The sequence below is a fragment of the Cyprinus carpio genome, chromosome A2 (assembly GCF_018340385.1).
Source record: "Cyprinus carpio isolate SPL01 chromosome A2, ASM1834038v1, whole genome shotgun sequence".
Lineage (NCBI taxonomy): Eukaryota > Metazoa > Chordata > Actinopteri > Cypriniformes > Cyprinidae > Cyprinus > Cyprinus carpio.
In genome coordinates this window covers 12,671,465-12,696,753 of record NC_056573.1, presented here as the reverse complement: position 1 = coordinate 12,696,753, position 25,289 = coordinate 12,671,465, and the positions used below count along the sequence as shown (strand labels likewise).

The following is a 25,289-nucleotide window of genomic DNA, read 5'->3' as shown; positions in this document are numbered from 1 at the left end:
ACCACAAAATTAACTATGCTGTTGTATGCTGTTGCATTTGGGCAGAATGTTTCAGACGTCGTGTCACAGCGCCTATACAGAACAACTAAGCAATTGTAATTTCTGTGGATTAAAATTTCCTGTGGGATTTTGCTCACATGAATATTGTGTAATATTACACAATATTCCTATTTCAGTACTTTGGAACTTTAAATTTATGAAAGAATCTTGACTCTTTCATGGTTTCCACAAAAATATTAAACAATTGTTTTCAACTGATAAGAAATCTTTGATCACCATATTACAATGATTTCTGATGGACCATGTGGCAATGGCTGCAGAATGGCTGAATTTAGCTTTGTCATCATATACAGTAGTTAAGATTTTAAAATGTATATTATATTTTGGTTGCAATATTTCACAATATTTAAAAAAAAAAAAAAAAAAAAAAAAAAAAGAGAGAGAGAGAGAATGAAACTGTTTTGACTATTTTTGATCAAATATATTCTGCTCTTGGTGAGCATAAGATACTACTGTAAGACACTACCTTTGAATTGTAATGCAAGTATGAGAAATATTAAACAATTAAAACTAAAGTCTTATGTAAATATCTTCCCAGTCTTATTGCAAATTAAAGGGTTAGTTCACCCAAAAATTAAAATTATGTCATTAATGACTCACCTTCATGTCGTTCCAAACCCGTAAGACCTCCGTTCATCTTCGGAACACAGTTTAAGATATTTTAGATTTAGTCCGAGAGCTTTCTGTCCCTCCATTGAAAATGTATGTTCAATGGAGGGTATACTGTCCATGTCCAGAAAGGTAATAAAAACAACATCAAAGTAGTCCATGTGACATCAAAGGGTCACTTAGAATTTGTTGAAGCATCGAAAATACATGTTGGTCCAAAAATAACAAAAATTTCAGCATTGTCTTCTCTTCCGGGTCTGTTGTGAGCGCGTTCACAACACTGCAGTGACGCTGCTGACGTACGACGCCGCTGACGTGTTATCTTCTAGCGCACCAGAAAACACGTCAGCAGCGTCATACGTCAGCAGTGTCGTGAACGCACTCACAACAGACCCGGACTTGCTAAACTTGCTAATTAGTACATTATTAGGAAAGGTGATTTGCAAAGATTCATTAAAAAACCTTATACTCCTTCTGTAGGTGAAGCTGGATCACGAATGATTCGCGCGAACATAGACACATTTAGGTAAACCGGGGAGCATTCCCTTCAAAAACAAATGTCAGGAGTAAATGACAACTGCTATGTTCATTATAACATCCAACAACAGAACACCTCAATTAGGAGTCATTCGTCTACATCTGCTCTGGTGGTGAAATAACCTTTTCCTCAGTTGGTCAGAAGAAATGTGGAAGACTTACTTACTTTTTTAGATGACAATATCCGGTGAAAATTCTTATTTGGGTCACATATTCCAAGACGTAAAAATCTAAGAATCATTAACTACTAACTACCACGACCTGGCTAACAAAAAACAAGCACGTAAAGTTAAACTCTACATCTTTACCAAATCTAATGCGGTCGGACATGGAGCAACTATGAGTGCTTGGGCTGGATGAATGACTCACAGTTGCACACAAAGTTAACCGGTGTCATGAGAAATCGAGTCCTCCCTCGAAATCTTGTCCACTTAGGACCAAGACAGTAGCTGTTTTAAATGCCTGACCAAAAATTTTCGCAATAGCTTGTTGTATGGCTAATCGGAGCTGCATTTTGTAAAAGCAACATACAGAATGTAATCTGTAAAAATAAAAAAATAGAAACGAGAAATGTTTGATTTCACAACCTATAGCTTCGGGTATATACTAGCATATGAAACATGTAAGACAGTAATGGTCATTATAACGAAGTTCAAACTAAATAAATCAAAGCGTGATTTTGCAGGAATTGTAATCAGGCGCTAAAAATAATACCCATTAAAAGTTTGTTGAGCCAATGGGATCACTCGGGCCCTAAGCGGACCCGATTTCGAGGGGGTACTCGATTTTTCATGACACCAGAACTACTGAATAGAGTGGTGGAACTATGATATCACTTTGTAGGCAAAAACCCAGAAGCGAGTTAGCATTTTAGCACTTCCAGTTCCATCGTCCCAGAGTCAATGGGGTTTTTGAATGGGAATTTGGTTAAATCTCTAAAATAAGATCTGTGGTTCACACAGGCTCAAGATACTTTCACATTTTATTCTACACACAAAACACACCAGTTACACCCCACTCATGATTTTTTTAAACTTAATTTTCTTAAAAAAAAAAAACGGTTGCTAATAAAGTTGCTATATGGGACTACAGGCACTGGTGGAGAAATTAAACATCATCATGCCGAACAGTTATCAATTTACAGTATTTTCCAGTCATAGTATAATTTGTAATACAATTAATAGTAGAATAACCAATTAATAGTTCCCCGCATTTTATATTGTTGGTTGACAATGTTTTTGTTTTTTTTGCCCTGAAATGCAACAAAAGTCTTCAGATGGAAGATGCTCGTTTTATCGCTTTCCTACTGATGAGAAGACTCTGGGTTCATAAGGTTAACTCATAGTACGATTATTCCATGTAAACACCACATTTAATGGCTTAGTCACGGTGAAAGGGAAACTTTAACGATGCATAGTGCTTTAAAACCATGTTAAATTTAAATGTTTATGGCCACATGAAGCTGTTAGAAGCATATAGATTGAGGATTTTCTAGAAGCAAGGATAAAATAACATTTTGTGTAACTTACCCACCCTAACAAAGCTGAAACGTGGTACTTTATTCACTAAAATAAGTTTAATCTGACCATATCCAAAAACTCGCTCACTCTGCTATTATTTAATAGATTAAATGCACTAGAATTTTACTGAATAGTTCATGGAGACACTTTATTAATTAAAATATTCATATTAATTAAGGATTTATTGACTTTTAATGTACCTTATTTCGAAATGTACAGAAATACGTGCTTTCATATGTCCTTTAGTTATGATTGATTCATTTATTCACTATACTATTTATTATTAATGTCTCATTTCAGTTTTAGTTTGGCTCTAGTTTTGTATTTATTCCAGTTTATATGAAAAGGTTCATGTAGCGTGGATTAAAATTCATATACAGAGTAAATCCTTTTCACTGAACACGTTAAAAATAAGTTTGAAAAAGTTGTGGAAGTGTGTTGGTGGTGACGCTGAATCGAGTGACCGGGTGCTGTAGTTCATTTATCCCCTACGTTTAGCTTTTAAATTCTGGCGCTTTTATTTAGGCTTTAAAATTCATCAAAGTTAAATTATTTTGTGAAGATTATCTTGATGGACAAACCATGTAAGTTTCATGAACTATAGTTGAACACAGAGCTTGCGATAATCCAAAAGCCTGAAAAATCACCTTTTTCCTCAACGCGGAAGTAAGCCTATGGGTGAGACTTCCATTTCATTAGCTGCTATAGGTAAATAACGAGGAGAATAACAACGTGCAGTAAACGGTAAAACTGTTTGCGGTACAAACCAGTGAGTTCTTAATTAAAATAACAGATTAAAATAATATGATAGGACACATCGATTGTCAATATCTAGCAGCAAAACAAACTGTTTTGTACATCTAAAAATAGCTGGACGCAAATGAGACCGGAAGCTAGACCCATAGAATTTACAAATGGCGGCACCCATTTTTACATCAGGAAAAAGCTGGATAGGTTTTTGTCGAGGGAACCAGTGTCATGCTAACAGCCGATCCACCTACAGAGTGACGACATAGCAATTGCCTCGCCCTGCTACAGTATATCTCAAACATACTGTACCTTTGACCAAAGAGCAAATTATAAACCTTTTTGTTCAAAGTCAACCTTTCTTAGTTGAATGTATGCAAGTCTTGTAGCCTATTTACTCCTTCCATCAGAAATTAGAAAATTTGATGATATTGGAGTTCATAGGTCATTATATTTGATCTGTAGTATTATCAACTACCAGAAAGTTTAGTTTATTGGAGAAGGAATTGAAGACTACTTTGAGGCTCCCATTCAGCTTCAACAAGCCTCCACATTCCACCTTTATCAACACTGATAATAATATGTTTCTTGAGGACCAAATCATATAAGAATAAAGCATCATGTGACACTGAAAAGTTATTTTAAATAATAATATTGCACAATATTATTTTATAAATAAATGTAGCCTTAGTAAGCACAGACTTCTTTCAAAAACATTAAACATTTACCAAATCCATAACTGTGAATGATAGATTAAGTACAGTAATGTACACACAGCATCTTTGCAATAACTTTCCAGGTACTTTGACACTCATCAAACTGCCATGGAGTATAGTTTTAATGAAAGAATGACAAAAGCAACAAACAGCAAAAAGGGTTTCAGCACCATTGTGTTTTTAAAGGCCTTCCTATGTACTGTATCAACAATTCATGGACTGCTGCTATTCCTATACTATAACAGTCTTATATCCAGTAAAGCAAATCATTGCTTTGGCATGTTTGTTATTGGAATGATTTACTTTAAAACGTTAATAATTTTATAATGGCAAAAATACACAAATGCAATACCATGACTGTAACTCTTGAACAAAATGTAAGAATATTCCCTATGCACTAACCAACTGTATGTGATGTTCTTTCATAGGTTCATTTTAAAATATTTATCACATATATGCATCAAAGTTTATAATCTTCTTTCAGGTGACTGTTTGAGCTTTATGACACAACCAAATCTCTCTGTATTACACTAAAAGGACAAGTCACATTAATAAAATACACTGAAAATATTATTTTATAATGCCTTTAAAATATCCTTAACAGAAATATAACTTTGGGAATATAAAAATAATATACAATCATTTAAGTCTCACCATCAGTTGCACCAAGGCCAGTGCATGTCTATATTGTACGCCATCTTTCACAATTATGCTGTTGGGTTTAGTTAATCTCTTTACCTGCTTCTAGACCAATTATTTCCTATCATACGATGAGCTAAGTCATCGAGCTCCAGGTGCGAGTCTCTGTGGAAGATATGGCAGATCAATTCTGTCATAACAGGTGAGTTCTGTGACAGCAGTAACATCGTTCATTCCACAGTTTAAAAAGATTACGGTCCATTTCAGGCCTCTGTAGAGCTCTTGAGCTGCACCATCTCAGCCTCTTCTTGAGGTTTGGAAGGGGGCGCTCCACGTTTATGGTGGAAGACAGCCGTAATCTCCTCAAAAGTCTTCCCTTTTGTTTCAGGTACACGCATGTAGGTAAAAACAGTGAAGCCGAATAGAAGTACTGCAAAAATGACGAAGACATAGTTCCCACAAAGACCCTAAGGACCAAAACAGAGTTATTCTTATTTTGAAGACCTTATGTAATGATGGCGTGTAAAGATATTACACAATATTAAAGGTCAAGGGAACTCAATATACCTCTAAGTAAGGGAAAAACATGCCAACAATGAAATTACATGTCCAGTTGCAACACCCAGCTAATGCGATGGCTGCTGGACGCGGCCCCTGACTGAAGATCTCTGCCACAATGAACCATGGGATTGGTCCAGGACCGATCTCAAAGAACGACACAAACAGGAATATGGCTGCCATGCTGAGGTAGCTCATCCACGAGTAAACATCCTGAGAAGCAGAAATAAGAGTTTATAGACATAAAACAAACATGATTGAGCAATTCGGTCCTACTCGAGTTTTCCTCATTTCTGGTCAAGTTTGGTTGTCTATTATATAATTTTTTTTTTCTTTTTCTTTTTTTCAGATCATACCTGAAATACCATGCCCACTGTCATGGCCACAGCACAACAGCACATTCCTCCCAAACCAACCATAGTTAGTGTCCGTCTGCCTGCTCTGTCCACCAACATCACCTGTTAAAAAACACATTCAAACACATGAATGAACAGGATTGTTCAAGAATGACCAGAATTATCTGCAATTGCCTGTATGCTTAAAGACTTTTTAAAGATTTTCAAAAGTTTTTTGTCATTTTTTTAATGTCATATACTGACATCTAGTGGCTTTAAACTAAAAAATCTAGTTTTTTTACAACTGCTCAACTTTATGGGGAGAAAAAATACTAGGTAAATACTGGAAAAAAATTCTCAATTAACCCAAATTCACTGTAAATATTTAAATATTTAGTTTAGTTATTATTATTATTATTATTATTTATGCTTTTTCTAGCAGTTTGGTGAACATTTGCATATTTATCCATATATGTTTTGAATTTCATCTTTTATGAACATTTATTAATTATCTATTTTATTTGTATTGTTAATTTCTAATTCTTTTATTTATTGTTAAAAATGTATTTTTTTTCTTCTTCTTCTAGGAATTTGATGGTCATGTTTACATCACCACCAGACTTTTGGGTTCCTCCACCTCCAAACTCTCAATTCAGCCCCTGGTTACCAAGATAAAATTAACCATATTTGGCTGCTCATGTGATCACATCATGGTGGCCTTCATGAGGTGACCCATGTATTTTTATTAAGCTGTTTTCATCAATCTGTAGTCTTCATCTTATGAGAGTTCACATTTAAACCATATTTTTCAAAATTACTTCTTTTTAATTTTTCATCTCTTTAGAGCTAAAACTTTCTTGAGTGAAAATCAGAAAATGACTTTGTCTACTCTTAGACTAGTCTAAAGCATTACGCTTTCATGCACCAGATTCATCCAATCCTGTTCTGAATGCTCTCGACTCTTTACTCAAAACTGTTTTCACTTGCAGGCTGCCCTTGAACTAGCAGAGATAAACACTGCAAAGTCCCCGATAACATATGGCTGCTCTCCAGGTCTATGAGCCGAGAGAAGCAGGCTTCAGCCACCTCTCCAGATCCAGCAGTTATTACAACTCAATCCGTTCACAAGATTCAAGGGTGAATGGGATTCTCACTGGGTCATAGGACTATATATTAAATATGAGCATGATTGATAATGTCAGCACAAATTTTTACAAATCTAACCTAAATAAATGACACATTTATATCACAGTGCTAATGAGAGCTGCTCTGCCTTCAGTTGCAATCTGTTATCTAAAGAAACATGCTCTTAAGTAAGTTGGAAAATCTGCAATAACAGTCTTGAGTTATTATCAAAAAGCATTAAGGGAAAGTAAGACCCGAGAAGCAACAGCACTCTGCTGTTTCTAAGAAACGTTTGCCTGTTCCTCAGCAGCCAGTGTTTGCCTTTAAATTAGTGTCTGTTTACCGACACAAGGGTGAATATGATGTTTATAACTCCCATTCCAATAGTGGCATACACAGGCTGACCAACCCCCGCAGTCTGGAAGATCGAAGTAGAGTAATAAAAGATCTAGAAAAAACAACAAAGAGAAGATCAAATGTTACAGTTGTCTAATAGTAATGGGGTCCATAAAATGTCAACTGAAGTGTTTTTTCAATAAAATGGGAGTATAAAGGTAGATTGAGCATACAGCGTTGATCCCAGAGAACTGCTGGGATAAATGCATCATCAGGGCTACAAAGAGCTGCTGGCGGTACACAGAGGAACGGAGCAGCCGCAGGATGGACATTTGCGCCTCATTCATGACCTCTTCTTTCTCTGCCTGCATCTCTGCTATGTCTTTTGAGGTGTCGTAATCTCCCTTCAGCCTTTTCAGACCTACCAGAGGGAAGAACTGAGAATCATTATTTTGTCTGATCTGCAGACAAGAAGTTCAGAATGTTTTCAGTTTATTTATTTATTATTTTGTAACTTTTAAAAATCCTCTATGAAAAAAGCTAATTCCTAACTATCTTCATCAATGCAGAAAATGTATGTGGAGGATTTAGATTGACTAGCATGTGTCAGTATTTACAAAAAAAAAAATTATTATTATTTTGGCAAATCAACACAGAGTTATCATTAGAATCCGGCAGTGAAATGTAGGAAATTGAATTTATTAAGGAGGAGGAACCTGACGGACATTCAGGAAATTGCCTGCTTTGTGCATCTGTAATGGCAGCCAGTGGTTAGCTCCACTTCACTTTGATGCAACTTTCCTTATTCTCGTATTACTGACTTGAATCGCAAAAAAATGTTATTCTTGTAGTTTTGGCTAGTACTTTTTTTGTGTCATAATTTTGTGATGTTTTATTTCTTTACACTTCTCTACATTTCTCAAGACTTTATTCCCATAAAAAGCCTATTATGAGATTATAATTATATGTTTCAACATACATTGTCCAAGAGTAATGACTAAGAAAGGCTTTGGCACATACTCTTGCATGCTTCTTCCACTTTGCCTAGTTTGATGTAGAGATATCGAGGACTCTCTGGACACACAAGCAGCAGCAGACTCTGCAGGATAGCAGGAGCTCCAGAAAGACCCAGCAACACGTGCCACATGTCATCATTTCCCAGCAAGAAATCCAGACCAATGACCTGTAGATAACAAGGACATCTGCATACATCTTACAGATTCTAATAAGAACTGAAAACGAGTCACTAAAAAATAATGAAATAATTTCAAAGAACAATAAAGGGTTAATTTTTTGACTCATGTGACCCTGGACCTTATGTGTATCTTATCACAGTTGTTTTAGCTGATTGTAATACAGATTTTCCTTGGAAGATCAGGTATGGTCATGTTCTTTTATTTAATAAAACTAAATATTCAGTTCCCACTATGAACCTTTTAACCCTTATTGTGTATTAGATGTATTATAAAAGTGGCACTTACTTGACTAATAAGGATGCCAATTACAATAGCCAGCTGGTGAAGTGCTCCCATAGCACCTCTGTACTTCACTGGAGAAATCTCTCCAATGTACAGAGGCACCAGGCCAGATGACAGACCTATAACACGTGTGTCATATATGAACAAGTGTGCACTCAAAACATATTGCATATACATACATAAAACATGTAACAGTGCAATATAATAAAACAAATTTAAGTAAAAAAACATGTACATTCATTACATCTGTAGCAGATGAAAAGTGATTGTCTTTATAAGTGAACCATGAATCATTCACTCAACTGATTCTTTTAAAATAATGATTCATTTAGGAATGAAGCAAATGGCTACCTCTCTGAGTCACTGAATAATTCACTCAACTGATCTGATCAGGAAACACCGCTACCGAGTGCTGCTCAGAGACGCAACAGTTTCTGCTGTGCTTTGTTTGAAATGACTTTCGTTGTATTCATGAGATGATTGGATCATTTTATACCTGATCTTTGAATCTCGTTCACAAAATTAACTATTATTCAGTCAATTTTATTTTTGCTCATTTATTTAATTTGAGCTTAAATTAGTTAAATTAAGATTATATATATTTTCAATAGCCAAATTTCCTGAACACATCCACATATGCAATCGTTGATCATATTGTGAATAAATAAATTCAGGAATTGTAAGTTCCAAATGTGTCTTCTGGTTCAAATATTTTGTTCTTTCATTACATGACACAAAATGAATGAATCGCTCTTTAACATCACTATTTCATTGGTGGAGCAAAAATAGACAAAATAACGGTCACTGTTGTATCTAAAATGTGAGTTATTTATTTGATTATTGAACTGCTGTATAAAAGCAATATCCTGCTGTCTAAGATTCTGTACAGTTCTTGCTGGTGTGATGTTGCTTTTGAATTTTTACATTACTAAATTACAAATTTTTACATTTACTATTTTTTTTTTATTTTTTCATTTTTTATTATTATTAAAAAAAGTTTCCTTTTTATCTTATGTACTCTTGTTGTTTTCTCTGTTTTTAATACATTTGAAATAAAATTTTACTACATTTTACTATTTGTTGTTATTTTTTTTTCCTTTGCTTATGCATGATTATTTTATGATCATTTTTAATCATTTTAATCAATTATTAAAAGCCTAGCCTTGCTTTTCTTTTAAGATTCCATGAAAATAGAGGCAAGGTTGTGTCTCTTACCACAGTACAGTCCCATGATAGCACGTCCTGCTATCACCATGAGGTAAGGTGTGCCCATTTTAGCCAGGCCCATTAGCAGACCAGCTGTTATGGCCAGGACATTTATAAACAGCATACCTTTGATCCTGTAAATCAATATTATACAGACAAGACCACAGATACAAGTCTCATTACACTAAATCTGAACATATAAAACATTATACTTTCAAGATAAGGGAAGATGAAACAATTTCTTTGCAATCAACGTTAATAATTAAAAAAATACTCTACCTTCCACGGATGTCGCTAACAAAGCTCACTAGAAAGGAGGACACCATGCCTCCGATGGAGAAGGTGGCCACAGACAAGGACCAGTACATGACCACAGTCGCATCAGTCGGTTCTTCATGTTCTGTTGTGTTTCCTCTTTCCCTACGAGCTAGCTCTTCATTATAGACACCCAGAGATCTTGCATAGTGCCTTTCAATGACCTACAACACAAATGACATAATGCCAAGACAAATCCCTTCCAAATAATAATAGAGTACAATAGTCCTTTCTCTTGAAGATATAATCTCAAATAGATAAAAGCATGTCACGCTGGCTCTGAATGCAGCTAGGCGTGTGAAGGTTGTAATGATGGTGTGATTACTGACCTTCTGTGGGGCGTTGATGACGCCCAGGCTGTATCCCATCTGCAGAGAGCCAAGTGCAGCTGTGAACACTGCCAGAGCGAGTGTGCCTGTTAACTGCTGTGAGACAGGAAAGCACAACAGGTCCTAATTTTTACCTTCCACAAATTAAGGCCTAAAAAAGTCTAAGCAGAAAGTCTTTCATTCATAAAATCATGGCATTGAATGTTGCAAGCACCTGTTCAAATATCTAAACATTCTTAAATCAGGGTACATCTACTTCAGATGCAAATTGAACGTATGAAGACTTGTTTTTGAAATTGAGCAAAATCTTGCTTAAAACAAGAACAAACATCTGTCGATGGGGTATAAAAACCTGTTGTCTGAGCCCAATGGCAGATAACTGTTCTCGCTTGAAGAAAACTCACTTAATTTTGATCAATGTCACATAAAACAAGACTTTTGTGATTTTATTTCTCAAGAAAATTTTCCTTGATTTAAGAATAATTAGACATTTTAAGTGAAAGAATAAATATGTTGGAGGTTATATTTTTAAACCTTGAAGCATTGTTAATTACAATTCATTTTCATTTAGAGAACATACTGACATATTTGGTTCCATTCGGTTTATTCCTTAAATTTTCATTTACAATATCAATATTCATTTACAGTATCAGCATCATTTACTCTTGATCAATTCAGAATGTGCCAATAGAAATTAGCAATACAAACAAAACATTTTATTTTTAACGCTCAATTACGTTTTCCTCTTATTTAATTTATAATTAAGGTCGATACTTTTTTTTATAAAAAGGTCTTGCACTGAAAGACAAATGTTTGTGAACAAAAAAGTAAAGTATACATTTTAATTCAATTGTGCAATTAAAAGATTTTTTGTTTGTTTGTTTAATAAAACATATTCTTTGTTTGAACAAACATTTGATTTAAGAACAATGAACACGATTAGATTAGAGATTGATTAACACTCTTTACTAGTATAATTTAGATGTAACTAAAAAATGAATGTTATAACATCTGAAATATCAAGTACGAGTAATACCAGAGTAAACAAAACTAAAGCTCTTGATGGTCTGAAAATCTCTAGTGTGTACATAACACATACTACGTTACAATTATCTACTATAGTAACAACAATAACAATGCGCAATTACAAACATACATGTATGCATAGTTTATTAACATAACTAAGTCATACAAACTGAATGTCCTTTTAAACACCTTGAACGGTAGCATTTCTTAAATCTATTAAAATAACTTTTAATACACATAATAAAAGTATCTGTATTCTGGTCATTTTGGTTATTCATTTGACAGCTTACAATTAAATGGCGGTTTATTTAGTCAAATCAAAGTAATAATGATAAACCCTGAAAGCTCATAATCAAAGGATGAATAACACCTGCATTCACTATTCCGCATCTTATTCTCTTTAAAGTTACAAGACACAATCATATCAATTAAACGCTATTTCACACCATTCAGCATTGCAAACCTGTTACTTATCATTCAGATGCAAATCAAACATCATTTTCATTATACATATGAATTCATAATAAAGGATTAAATCAATTTACCTTCTCCATTTTGCATGAAGTGTCAGCAAAAGCCGTTCTTGGGCATCAATAGTGGCTCCAAGGTTCTCGGCTGCTTTCCCAATACTCAGTAAATGATCAATCCTGTTACTGCAGGATCATGCTGCACATGTGTGCTGAGCGGGAGACCTTCTGCCCTGATACACTAATGATGTTCATGTATCACGGCTGTTTATGTGCTGCTTCATCACAATAATCTTTCCACTGAATACCAGACTATTGTTTCACTTTTTTTTGTATGGTCAAAATGACTGACATGACTTTTTATATCATTTAAAGGTATATTAATACAATTCGTGCCCTTGGAATTATAAAGTTCTAGCTGACATTTTTGTTAAAATTGAGTTATTCACATATTCTTATTCTGTGTCAACATATTTACATTGTTATAGATTTATTTAATGTTGTGTACATTATGGAACTTTTTATTTAAAAAACAATAAGGTTCTATCTACACAGTCGAATGGAACACAAAATCTTTGAAGCTCAATATCTCAAAATTACTTATAATTCCAAGGGGACGATGTGTTTATGATGCAAATATTGAAGAATACCAGGTGTAAGCATTGCTAGATTGGTGCTTTTTTTTTTTGATTAGCATAAAGCAGCTGGATAAGATGTTATGTGTTTGAGCAAGAAGAGTTAATGTATTACACCTATCAGAGCAAAGTTCTCAGCGCTCAGAGATACTGGTGCTTTCATGAGCTCTGGAAAACAACCAAAGATTCAACAGAGTGAGGGACACTAACACGAGCCAAAAAAGATACTTATGTTTATTTATTTTTCTTACCATAAAATAAAATAACAAACCAAAAGAGGACATAGTGCTTTTATAACCGTAAAAGAAATGAAAATCTGGTTTACAGCTTTCGATGATCATTAAAAACATATTAAGACAGAAACATTAAGTAACCATTCTTGAGTGTCAAATAAAGTAGTTAATTAAAAGAGCTCAGTGAGGTTCTTCCCCAGCACTGGCCGAACACAGTGTTTCACACAGCATACATACATACATACATCAGCAGGACATTATTGCTAAAAACCTCTCATTCCCTCACCATTAAAATATCTTCTTTTGCTTTGTAAGAGATGTGAAAGAAATATAAATATCTATATAGTGTGCAAACATCAAGTGACTTTGAGAACATATAAAGCGTTGAACTGAAGACCCAGGCAAACATACAAAACAAAAAAACGTAATAATCTGAAAAAAGAGCTCATGAACAATACAAAAACAATATATTATGGTTAATATCTTTTGATCTACTGTAGTAGTTCTGTACCAATGTTTGTACCAAGAAGTTAAGATCAACATTTGTGATATTGTAGTCCAAGAGACTACCAAGAGAGTACCACATACTTATCAGATGAAGAACCTTTTCCCTTTTTGGAATGTTTCTGAGCCCCAGGTTTGTTTCACCCATTAAACACTGTTGCAAAATAAGTGTGTAAGAAGCTACAGCTTAATTGAACAACGCTGAGTCTTCTGAAATGTTGAGAAGAGAGACTTACGGCCTAGAAATGATGGCCGAAACATAAGAGTTATGCCGTAAAAATATTATGCAAAAATAGAAAATCAATCAATGTGCCTCTAAAGATTGATTTCATTTGTGCTAGTAGGCACTATAATGAAATCTAAATAAAGTCACCAATTCTCAATCATCACTGAAATACAGGTGCTTTTTGTCTTTTATCTTTCTATTTTTATCATTATTATTATTATTTTGATCTCAAATATGTTGCTCTGACATACACGTCGCACAACATCTGATCCAGTGTCTACACAAACATGCAACCAGTGAGGAGGAATGTTTTCTTCCGCATATGGCTAGATTTCACTTGTTAACTTCCGTGCTTCCATTTCTTTACGTTTCAAACATTCTAAAAAAAAGACCAGAGAAGTTAGAGTAAGAATTCAAAAAATGGTATGCAACTTAAAGATGCATTCATGATCCGTTCAGCTCCGTATTTCCAACCTTAAAAGCTATAAAACAAACTCAACTACATTTTGAGATACAGTACTTTGGATTAATGTACAGGTTATGGATTTTGTTGACAATATACAAATGAGCACCAGTGTTTTTCATTTCTTTCAAGCATGTCGCTCTCTTTTGAGAAATCGGACAAAAACGGGCATCACAGATATTTGTGAAAGTGTTTGCCAATATTTTGAAGTGAAATATCAAGAGACTAATTGCTTGCTAATGTTATCCCCACATTTTTTATCTTTTAAATATTGTCCAAGTCTTTACAATCATGCAACTGACTAAAATTCATTGGAAAAAAGTCAATCAAAACCAATGGGAAACCAGGGACAGGAACGTAAAGGGGAGGACCCTAAAAGAACAGGCTTTACCAGAGGCCACAAATAAGGTCTATAAACAAGTTCAAGTTAATCAGCCCCCTCTTCTGAGAACTGCGTGCCACTGCAGGTGATGTCAGATACTGCACCTCCATGAGCCGTGTGCAGAGACCCAGTGCACTTCCTACGGGACAGACCCATGTCTCCAAGCTCACTCCTCAAGAGTTTTTAATATGTTTAAAATGTTTTTCAGACCAAACTGTCAATGTACTGTGCGCTCACAGATGCAATGCTGACAGGAAAAAGGCTCCACAGTGTTGGGTCTGCAGGAGCTTCACCAGTTCATCAAAGAGTTCCTGTTCAGCGTCATGAAGAACACTTGACTGCTACCGCCTGATCGGACCGAGGCGAAGAACACCTGCAGGAAAAACAGAAAAATCTAAGCTCGTCCAAAATGGTCCACGCTGTTTTAGATGAACAATCTAAAACAAAGTCTAACCTTGTCATTCCTCTCACAGAGGAACTTAAGTCTCTGAGCTCTCTTGTGCATGAATACACCATCCAGGTGGCCCGTTTCAACAGAGCGGATCTCAATGGCTTTCTCTCCCCAGCCCATGATCTGGTTGGAGTGGATATAAGCTGCGAAACAGAACATCTTCTTGAGTTCTCATGCATAGACAATCTTTATACCAAAAACAATGTAGAGTACCATAGTTCTCTCAAAAAATGTGAACAACTTCCCTTCTTAAAAAAAAAAAACCCCTGTTGGCCAGGGTAATATCTGTGATATTTTGTTCATTTATTGGTTCTTGGGGACAAAAATATTAAAGAGATGAAAAATAATGAATTAAAAATTTAAAGCACACAAGTACTTATTTATGCAGAATGTCAAAGTCTGTTTTCCATTTAATGAAAGTGGTTTATTTACTGAAATAATGACTTAAACCTAATTTCAAAATGTTCCTCATACTGCTTCGGAAGAACTACTAATAATCATAACAGCCTGCCAAACTCTCCCTCATTGTGATTATTATATATGATAAAGCATGCTAAAAGCCCTAAATACACACACACACACACACACACACACACACACACACACACACACACACACACACACACACACACACACACACACACTTCTCAAAACAGAGAAGTTGAAGCCAAGTTTGAATGTTTTTGAACTCTGGGTGAACTACATTTATCTCCTCCCACAAAGCAGAGGATGTGTGGCAGCCCTCTGTTGTTTTCACACACTTCTGTTGGCCTCGCATCCCTCAAGCTCTAGCCATGTGCTGGCAGCTAACAGAAACAGACACTGTGGTAAAGGCCAATCGGATATCAGTGCCACTGTGACTGTGGACTCATGCTTATATTAGTCAATACAGCAAATTATGCTGTTTTTGTAAGTATTCTCTGAAGATAAATATTTGATGACTTGAATAGAAGTCATTCTCTGGTCAGTATGGCCCGTTTCCTCTTGCACAGTTGGGAAGGGTATTAAAACAGACTCACCAACAGAGGTGGGCATCTCTCCCCACTGCAAGACCACGTCCTTGGTAATTCTGCCGTAGGTGTTAACATAAACACCCTCATCTTCATAACACAGCAGCATCTCCATGCCATCAGTCTTAGGAAGCACCACGATGGCATGAGGGCTCACGCTGCTCTGGATCTAAGACAGAAGAAGAAGAAGAAGGGGTTACTGGCAGATCAAGATGCAGTTCTTAAGGAGACCATTAGATGGCCATGTAATACATTTACATTTATTAATTCAAGGAATCATTGTTTAACAAAGGGAATCTATGGAAGTATAGTATTTCATATAAAAAGCTTATTAACGTACACTAATAATTGCATTTTGGTGGCTGCGATTGACCATGTTATATATTTAAGCAGTGAGTATTTCAACTGATTATTATGCATTACATTTCAGCTGACATTATTATATTCCATTTTACATGTATAACCTTTCTACATTATCTATCTATCTGTAAAAATACATTCATTATCTGAACATAGTATAGAGTATGTACTATGTAGTATATGCACATATACAGAAATCAAGCTTCTGCCTTCCTCAAAGCTCCTGAAATCATCCTTCCACTTTTCACACTTTCAAGTGCTGTGAAGGGAACATAACGTGTTGAGGCATATGTTATTTCACTAAGATTAGACTACAACCCCCAAGAGAAACACTGCCAAGGGAAACCTCTCAACCAATCAAGAGAATGTTGCCCATGATCGGCTCACTTACCCAGAAGCACAACTAAATTATGTTTTTACAGACACCAAACCACAGCCTAGTATCACAAACTAAACCAAATGTCTGCACTTCTACTTAATTTGTGGTTAAAGAGGATTTGGTATTGTAAATATATTAGCAACAAAAATGGTTCCAGCATTTCTGAGGTTAATTTAAAAACACATCACTTACATGTGATGGTATGTAGATGTCATAAGGGCTTCCAGAATCCACATCTATGACGTGAAAGCCCACACTAGAGCCATAGATGACCTTTAACCTTTGACCCTCTTCTACTGTTAGGTCCACCAGCTGAGGCCTGTGTTGCAGCTCTGTGAACGACTGCCAGAAACAAAGAGATACAGATACAGAAATGAATGCTGAGTCTAGGGAAGTGGTTAAATATGCAGTTAATGCATGCAAACCTTTAAGGCATTTTCTTTGACAAATTATATCATTACATGTTAGTTAAATAGCGAGAAAGAAATGCAGAGAGCATTTGAAAGATAAGGAAACACCATCATACCTTGAATGCCATGAATTTATGGTATGGCTTGGGGGCCCATGCATATATCTCTACAGAGTTCTTCAGTGCGATCACCAGGAATTTGATTCTCTCGTATTTCACTGAAAACAAAGTAAATCATGCTTTCAGTTACCTGCAGCTCACAGTGGCAGTTTGTCATATTCATAAGATGAAGCAGACCGTCCCCTGCTGCTACTCTCCAGGCGAGCTGAATGTCAATCCTTTCGATTAGCATCAGAAATCTCGATAAGTCTACTCAACTGCCTCCGTCTTAACAGCCTCTGCTCTAACAGGGAAGCCTTCATCTTTCAAGGACTTTGCTTCATTCTGCATGCTCAGAAAATGCAGCCTCACATTGTCTAACGTGCTGCTAATATTTATATTAATATGTAATGTTGCTAATAAAATAGAATATAAATAATACAAAAAACTTAAACACAGGCTCACATTGTATTCCATGAAGATGCTACTATTTATATTTATATATAATATTGTTAATAAAATATAAATAATACAATAAAGTAATAAATTAAACACAGGCTCACCAATATGCAGTTAATATTTATAATAATATATAATGTTGCTAATAAAATATTTTTAAAAAATTTAAAATAAATTAAACATTTCATATTTTGAATTTTTTTTTGATGATAATATGAAGTTGCTGATATTTATGAAACAATACTGACAATTAAAATAGAAAACTCACTGATTCATCAAACTCGATTAACCTTTATTCTGTATTACTAAATTTAATCTTTTGAATACTTTATGCCACAGTGTTAAACTAATTTATTAATATTATAAAAATGTACTTAAATTCAGGAGTTTTATTTAGATTGTAGTTGCAACCGTGTAATATGATGGTCTCCAACTTGGTATTGAGTAGTGTGAAATTTGCATTGATATAAAATACTTTTGTATTTTTGTGATAACTCTAGCAGAGATGGATGACTTACCAACTTTATAGTGAATACAGCCTTCCAGATCCCCAACAGTGATCCAGCCCTGTTTCTTCTCTACCTCCGGATCATTGTGCAGTATCCTGTTTCTCAGCCATGACAAGTAGTAGACACGTAGCTTGTTTTTCTTCCCTGCAAACATCAATGACAAGGCTGACATGTTAATAAAACACTACATGTATCCCCAAACGACACAAAGAGCTGGCCCCAGGCTTTTTTTTAGCGGAAAAAAGAACTATGCTTAAAAATGTGGACTTAAATGTCATCTGACTGCAGTACACGACACTGAAATGTCAACTTCGATGACTTATTTGTAGTGAGACCAACCTGATATGGTGACCAGGACATTTAGACCCTCTAGCACATCCATCTGTTGGAAGCGTCGGCGAGTGATGAGGTTATACACCTTGCCCTGACCGCTGCGGTCCAGCAGCATTAAACCGTTCTCAGTGCCCACCAAGAGGTTCACACCTGAGCGTCCACAAACACCAAACACAAGTCTTGTCAGAATTGGATTCTGACTTAAGAATGTATATGAGAGGAGGAACTGAAACAAAAAAGGTGATGATGTACCCCATAAAGCAGCACACAGGATCTCCGAGTTGAAGCGCTTCTTGTACTTGCGGATCTCTGGGGTGTCGCTGTGAGGTCTGATGTTGGTCGGGTTGACATTGACCACAGAGATCTTGCGAGCCTCGTTCAGTTTGGCCTGTTCCTGACGCAACAGCTCATTAGCAAACAGAGCTGCAGAGGTGAGAAGACAAGAAAACACATTAAATGATATGAAAGAGAAACCATTTCATTCATAAATGGATGTTTGGACAAGAAGCAAACACCGCAGGAGAAAGCAAAATTATGTTGAAACGCTCTTATCTCATTCAGTGCCCAGAATAAACCTATTTTAAAACCTATTTTATCCAAAATGTTGTGCCATCCAAATTACTTTCCATAATGTTCTTCCTTTCAGTGTTGCGGGCAGTGAAAACATGATGTGTTTGTTTGTGATTTGTATATTTACCGGCCGCTGAGCTCTCATCATTGTCGTCTGTGGGGGAGCTCTGATATACACATGGGTCCATAAAAGGAGTGAAAGAAGCTTTCGAACCACCTCCATGACCAAACTGATAAAAAATAACAATTGAACCATGTCAGCTTTAGTAAAATCATTTAATAGCAGGCATTCAGAGAAAAACAGTCTGGGGTTGGGGCTAAAAATATAACTGAAAAATAACTGAAGCACAATTCCTGCTGTTTAGATAATAGATGGTTAAGAAAAAGAAAAAAAAAGTTCTATAACACAGCAGGATATTTTAGACTTTCACTTGTGCCTATGAGTCAGTAAATAATGTCTGCAATGGAGTTATGAAAATGGGAGTCATTAGGACAGCAAAGTGTTTTCCTCATATTTTGAGACCCTTTAGCCTCATTTTAATGCTAGTTATAGTGAAGAGAGGAGAGCAAATTAAAGGGAGAGGAGGGTAGCACAGGACTGGGAAATAACTCAAGCCGTATTTAAAATAGCTTTGCCTGGCTAAATATATTGGATATGTATCCCTCTTAAATGTTATCTACCTCATCCATAGAGTCTAGGTGCTGGGAATTGAGGCCTGTTGGAGTTCCTGATGGGGAGTGGCTTTGCTGCACCAGGTCTGGTAGGTTCCCGTGGCCTGCGAAACCATTGCTCTCGCTGTGGCCCAAGCGTTGCCTTTCATTGGTCTATAGAGAACATCAAGTCAAAAGTGCGTTATACATGAGAAGTGAGAGAGAATAAAAGTCTTTTTTGGAGTTAAATAACATTTAATGTGACTGGAATTGGTGTCTCACCTCTCTCATTCTTAGGGTGCCATCCTTAGAGTCGCCAAAGGACTCATCATGGCTGCTTGTGAAAGACCCATTATTTCCCTGAACAGAAGGCCTGAGGAAGACAAATACAAGAAACTTAGGCTTGCATTTTACAGAGTCAGATTAAAACAGAATTTAATTTCTGTGCTCATTTTATGGATAGAGAATAAGGCGAGAGGATAAATGTGAAATGGCGAAGGGGAACATAAAAGTTGCAAGCCAGACTTGAACATGAAATGCCTCCATAAGCACCCTGACACAACATGCAAGAGCATGTGCCCTGATTGCGAAGACACAGCTCTGACATAAATGTTATTTTGAGGAACAAGAGAGAACTAATGGTTTGCGCTTACATGATCCTGGGGATGTCACTGACTGGCACCGTGCCATCATGCCCTACAGTACCATCCTCATCCTCACTGCTCTCAGAGTCCTCACTAGAGGAGGAGTAGTCGGTCAATTTAAGGGGCGGCCTGTTGATCTCATCTATTCGCAACTCCCTCAGTTCTTTAGCCAGGGCAGTCAGATCCTGAAAGAAAGAGAGAGATAATTATATAACTAGTACAGTAAAACTACTAACTTCAGTAGCTGACAATAGCTTAGTTGCTGATTTTTTTTTCAATGTTACATTATTGTTTTTTCCTCAAACTATCAGAATTAACCATCAGGATTCACTAAAATGAATTGGTTTATTAGAATGTTACACTAGAATGAACCAGTTCATTTTCTCGAACCATTAGAATGAACTGATTCACTAAAATTAATCAGTCCATTAAATGGTTCAAGAAAATTAACAGGCTCAAAAATGATTCACTGATTCATTTGAGTAAGTGTGCAGAATTCCTATAGCTTAACTGAGGTTTAAATGCTTTATAACTGCGCTATAACACTCAAATTTTAAAGTAGCTGTCCCAACATTATAAGGATGATTAAAGTCATTAAAATGCAAATTGCATTGATTCTCACTCAGCACAGCAGGTGCACAAACTTTATTAGAGGTTTGCTCAAGTAGAAGATGATTCGATTGTTAAATTCTCTCACACATTCAGATACTTTTTCTCCAACAAAGAAAATGCTATTAATCTCTGCAAATGTTTTGCTGAGTATCTTGGAGGTCTCAAGCAAAGGTCATCTGTAATCAGTTTGCATTTGACCTGTAATCCCAGCTCTAGGCCCAACATAAAACCCCTTAACTAACCCCACCGCCCAACAAAAACTTTAGTTGCTATGGAAACAGCAAGGCTCCCAACAAACAGCTGGGGATTCTCTGAGCCAAGTGGGGAGAATGACACAAACCCACACAAAAAGCCCATTGACAAAGCCACTGGCAATCCAGCCCAGTGAGAAAGAGGAAAAGCTTTTCTTAAATCAGCATTGCTATTGAGATTAGCAGGTAAGAATTCCCACAGTCCTCTGCCAAGAAACCGTTAGATTGAGAGGGACTGAGAGAAAGATGGATGGGAATGTTACCAACCCTTACTCTGGCTTTCCAGCCCTGATTGAGGTCCAGGTGACAAGACAGATAAAGAACAGTGGAGAGAGAAAACACAGGAGAGACGTGCATAATGAGTGCTGGAGCTGGTTAATACAGATTGTAGGTCAGCTAATTATGTAGACAGCTCAAGCCCTTTGTTCAAACATTAATCACACCTTAGAGAGCTGTTTTCAATTACTAAACATAAGTTTCCTTAAGTAAGTACTTGGGTCGCCGCCACAAAAGAATAAAAAAAGATAAGGTTTGGTTTTTCATGCAAATGTAGGAGAGCATGGTGCTGGTATCGCCAATGTCATGGGCAGGATTCCATGGCAATGCATAAGCTAATAAATTTAAGAACTTTTATGCATTTGGCAGCCACTTTTATATAAATTGACTTCCACTGCATTTATTAAGATATATATATTATGTAATATTTAAGTAGTTGTATACGTAAGTTTAGTGACACCAACTAAAGGGAAAAAAGTGTGATCATTTATTAAAAAAAAATACAATAATATAATATTAATACAGTTGATTAATTCCAAACAAAGTCTAATTTTAAATATCAGTTTTAGTCAGGTGTGCTCAAAGTTTCAGCCAAGAATTTTCTTTTCGGTGTATCACTTATCTAAAAGCTTTTAGTGTTCACACATGGAAAATTGGCAGAGAGGACAGTCTGAACAATGTAACCAGTGGGACATTTGGCCTCCAACAGTAAAACAGCATCTGCGACTGAACGTTGTTGAGTCTAGAACTGTGTTTAGAGGTCACTTCTACGTCCAAAGAGAACTAAAAGCACCTTCAAGCAAATGCTAGATTAAAAATGAGACGAAGCAGGAAGTTCAAATAGTAGTGTGCATATTGAGACAGGAAATGAAGAATGGCTAGATAATATATGAGTGCCAATGCGATGCAACTTACTGCAGGTCGACCAGGTTTGTTCAAATCTCTGTTTTCCTCCTGACTGGGTTTGGAAGTCTCCTGTAATGCCACTGGAGATCCTTCTGATTTACCAGAGCCTGGAAAACAACATAACAGGATGTAAACGCATGTTCAAGATTGGAGGACATCTAATGTAAAAGTAAAAAGAAAAGAAAAAAAAAAACATATTAATGGGCCTGTATTCTGATTATTAGGGAGGAAAGACAACTTGTTCTCAAACAGAATGATAACACTGAGATTATTACTGCTATTGTTAACAGAAAAATACAAAAGATATAACAGCTGGACTTTACCCATCTTTGAATTGCCTATAAATACACCTACTAGAACTAAACAATTCAAGTGCTCAAAACAGGCAAACAATGTATGCAGCATGTCATACTATACATCCACTTCACTCTCTGGAGGACGAGCGCAGTACTGCACATCTGACAAGGTGAACAGACCGGAACTGCCCAGCAAAAACAACCAGAATGAAGTCTAAACAAGTGCCAGCTCCTTCAGTCCCTTGGAGAATGTCAGACTGAGGCATTCTGGGAGGTCCACGTCTGCATCAGTCACTTATAACACAACATGACCACCCACACTGGCTTATAACAAAAGGTTTGCTCACGGGGACCCAGGTTTAAATCTGGCCTGGATCAAGTCTTGCTCCTCTCTATCATTCATTTACCTGTCTGCCTCTTTTGACCTGTAAATAAAAGCTAAAAAAGCCTTTCTTTTGTATGGTGGTGTGCAGTGGTTAAAGCTCAAGGCTGCTTTTCAGAAGGTTTCTGGTTTGATCCCTCAAAATCATGAATTAATCACTATGTAACCTACTCTAGACGGAATGACCCAGTAAAAATGGTATGGCGTTAAAGTTGTGTGAGATGATAAAGAATTCTATAATTGTATTGTACAATTGTTTTGTCCACGTTATAGAAACTCAAGATAAAATGCAAAAAGAAAGTCCTATAGAAATACACAGCATTCTCACCTTTTGGCTGGTTCCTCTCACTGGATCCAGGCTGGGAGCCACCCTGAGAGCTGGGTGTGCTGGAGCTGGATGAGCTGTTACTGCTGGTTCTCTGCAAAGCCACATCCAGGGACAGCTCTGCTCTTCTCAGGTCTGGATTACTGGAGAGTTTAAGATACAGTCAGTGCTTCAAAACACCAACAGAGCAACACCTCCAGCATGTGATCTGACTGACAGCTGAGTTGAGCTGACCTGGTGCGGATGAGCTGAGAGACCGCTCGCCCCCCTCCACCAGACTCTCCGTTCCCAGGAGAGTTCTTCCTCACCAGAGCAGGGGAGATAGAAGTGGCCCGCTGGGGCACCTGGGTAGTACTGCACAACTTTAATCAAACACACAAATGACCAAATGTCAGTGATGAGGGATCATAGCATGATCACAACAATCATTTCTCTTGAACAACAAAGAGAGACAGCATATTTTATTAATAGTCTTTGAATCATTCATATGGAACACACCAAAGTCTCATGTTAATGTACTTTAAACATTCACTACCATACAAAAATTTGGGGTCGGTAAGATTTTTTCCTTTTTTTTTTTTCTTGAGCAACAAATCAGCATATTAGAATGATTTCCGAAGGATCATGTGACACTGAAGTCTAGAGCAATGATGCTGAAAATTAAGCTTTTTAATTTTAAAATGTAAAAATATATTTAAAAAAAGAACGTCATTTGAAATTGCAATAATATTTTACAACATTACTGTTATAATTGTAATTTATAAATCAAACAAATGCAGTCTTGGTGAGCATAAGAGAAGTCTTTCAAAAACATTTTAAAAAATCTTACCAACCCCAAACATTTGAACTGTAGTCTATTTGCCAAAATGATGATCAAAATCTCTTCAGGTGTGAAACTTTGAAAATAGGAAAAAAGAAAAGTTCATCTTTAAAGTTCATTACTGTAATAATTCTGACCTTGGGAGGATTGTCATCTTCCATTAGCCAGGGGGAACTGCGGTCAGGCTTTTCCTCACGGCTGGCCATGCGAGGGGCCGGAGGGGGCATCTCTGAAGTCGGGTCAGAGTTCTGCCGTGGCACCTCTGGCCGATGGGACACCAGGCTCTCCTGGAAGACTGAAACGCCCTTGGCTGGCTGATCATGCAATGACTGAGAGACTGACAGAGAGGAGCTATGGGACCTCACTGGAACCAAGTGAGCCATCTAAGAAAAGGAAGCAATCATTAAGTGCTTAGATCATGATTCTGACACATTTTTCAATCCTAAAAATAAATGCTACAAAATTAAATTGAATCATTTTAAATGCTGAAAGTGAATTTATGCATGACAACATTATAATGACCAGTATGAAAAAAGGGATGTATTTTAGAGATTTACTAAAGATAACAGAAAAAATATATAACTTTTATAAAGATAAAAAAATAAATAAATAACTGATACAGTACAGATATAGTGAGCAATAAGAGTGAATGCTTTGAACAAAAACAAAACTAAATGTTGTACCTGAGGCTCCACAGGGCGGTGCATAGGAGGAGTCCGTGCCGGCTGCATACCCACACTGCTAAAGGACTCCGAGCGCGGCGGAAGGGAAGGGTCGGAGATTCGGTTAGCCACTTTATTCTGCAGGGCAGGAGAGCTCTGGCGGTTCAGTTTAGAGCGCTCCTCAACTTCATGAATAATAAAAAGCCACATAAGAACAGGCCACAACAGGTTTAACTCAGCCACCACAACCAAACAGCGAAAACTAGCAAGACCTTAAAAAAATGCTCCAGAAAAGAAATTTTGGAAATGCACCAGCAAACACTAAAATTAATCAGCTGAAACTATTACACCATCTGAAAGAGAAAAGCAATCTAGTCAGCTATAAGCTGAATTAGCCATTGCATGTTGATCGGGTCATTCATACAACAAACAGTTAGAG

General features: G+C 36.5%; 2 protein-coding genes across 2 annotated transcripts in view; both read right to left on the bottom strand.

Annotated features, from left to right (window-relative positions):
- Window positions 1-4,293: 4,293 nt before the first annotated feature.
- LOC109055434 (solute carrier family 2, facilitated glucose transporter member 2-like) lies at window positions 4,294-12,250 on the bottom strand. Its single transcript, XM_042773668.1, has 11 exons — window positions 12,082-12,250; window positions 10,511-10,606; window positions 10,146-10,345; window positions 9,876-10,000; window positions 8,664-8,779; window positions 8,203-8,365; window positions 7,416-7,603; window positions 7,190-7,294; window positions 5,743-5,844; window positions 5,396-5,599; window positions 4,294-5,295 (listed from the first exon to the last, which is right to left on the bottom strand). Exons 1-11 carry the CDS (start codon window positions 12,088-12,090, stop codon window positions 5,092-5,094), a joined length of 1,512 nt encoding a protein of 503 aa, XP_042629602.1. The 5' UTR covers window positions 12,091-12,250; the 3' UTR covers window positions 4,294-5,091.
- A 601-nt stretch (window positions 12,251-12,851) lies between these two features.
- The window catches only part of LOC109055435 (TRAF2 and NCK-interacting protein kinase-like), a 71,432-nt gene continuing 58,994 nt past the window's right edge, over window positions 12,852-25,289 (bottom strand). The window contains exons 16-32 of the mRNA XM_042773658.1: window positions 24,872-25,036; window positions 24,326-24,571; window positions 23,603-23,730; window positions 23,372-23,511; window positions 22,375-22,472; window positions 20,330-20,505; window positions 19,959-20,049; window positions 19,707-19,850; window positions 19,153-19,255; window positions 18,708-18,878; window positions 18,462-18,605; window positions 18,132-18,266; window positions 17,173-17,273; window positions 16,839-16,988; window positions 15,917-16,076; window positions 14,901-15,040; window positions 12,852-14,819 (exon numbers count right to left, since the gene is read on the bottom strand). Of these exons, the coding sequence (XP_042629592.1) occupies window positions 14,736-14,819; window positions 14,901-15,040; window positions 15,917-16,076; window positions 16,839-16,988; window positions 17,173-17,273; window positions 18,132-18,266; window positions 18,462-18,605; window positions 18,708-18,878; window positions 19,153-19,255; window positions 19,707-19,850; window positions 19,959-20,049; window positions 20,330-20,505; window positions 22,375-22,472; window positions 23,372-23,511; window positions 23,603-23,730; window positions 24,326-24,571; window positions 24,872-25,036 (2,376 nt within the window). The 3' untranslated portion in view covers window positions 12,852-14,735. The remainder of the gene's footprint in view (window positions 14,820-14,900; window positions 15,041-15,916; window positions 16,077-16,838; window positions 16,989-17,172; window positions 17,274-18,131; window positions 18,267-18,461; window positions 18,606-18,707; window positions 18,879-19,152; window positions 19,256-19,706; window positions 19,851-19,958; window positions 20,050-20,329; window positions 20,506-22,374; window positions 22,473-23,371; window positions 23,512-23,602; window positions 23,731-24,325; window positions 24,572-24,871; window positions 25,037-25,289) is intronic.

What these genes read in the sequence shown, in the direction of transcription:
- LOC109055434 (XM_042773668.1), bottom strand. An exon ending in TCATCAACGCCCCACAGAAG is followed by an intron (nt 10,346 to 10,510) that starts GTCAGTAATCAC and finishes TTTGTGTTGTAG; the next exon opens with GTCATTGAAAGGCACTATGC. An exon ending in TCATATTCACCCTTGTGTCG is followed by an intron (nt 5,845 to 7,189) that starts GTAAACAGACAC and finishes GTTTTTTAACAG; the next exon opens with GTGATGTTGGTGGACAGAGC.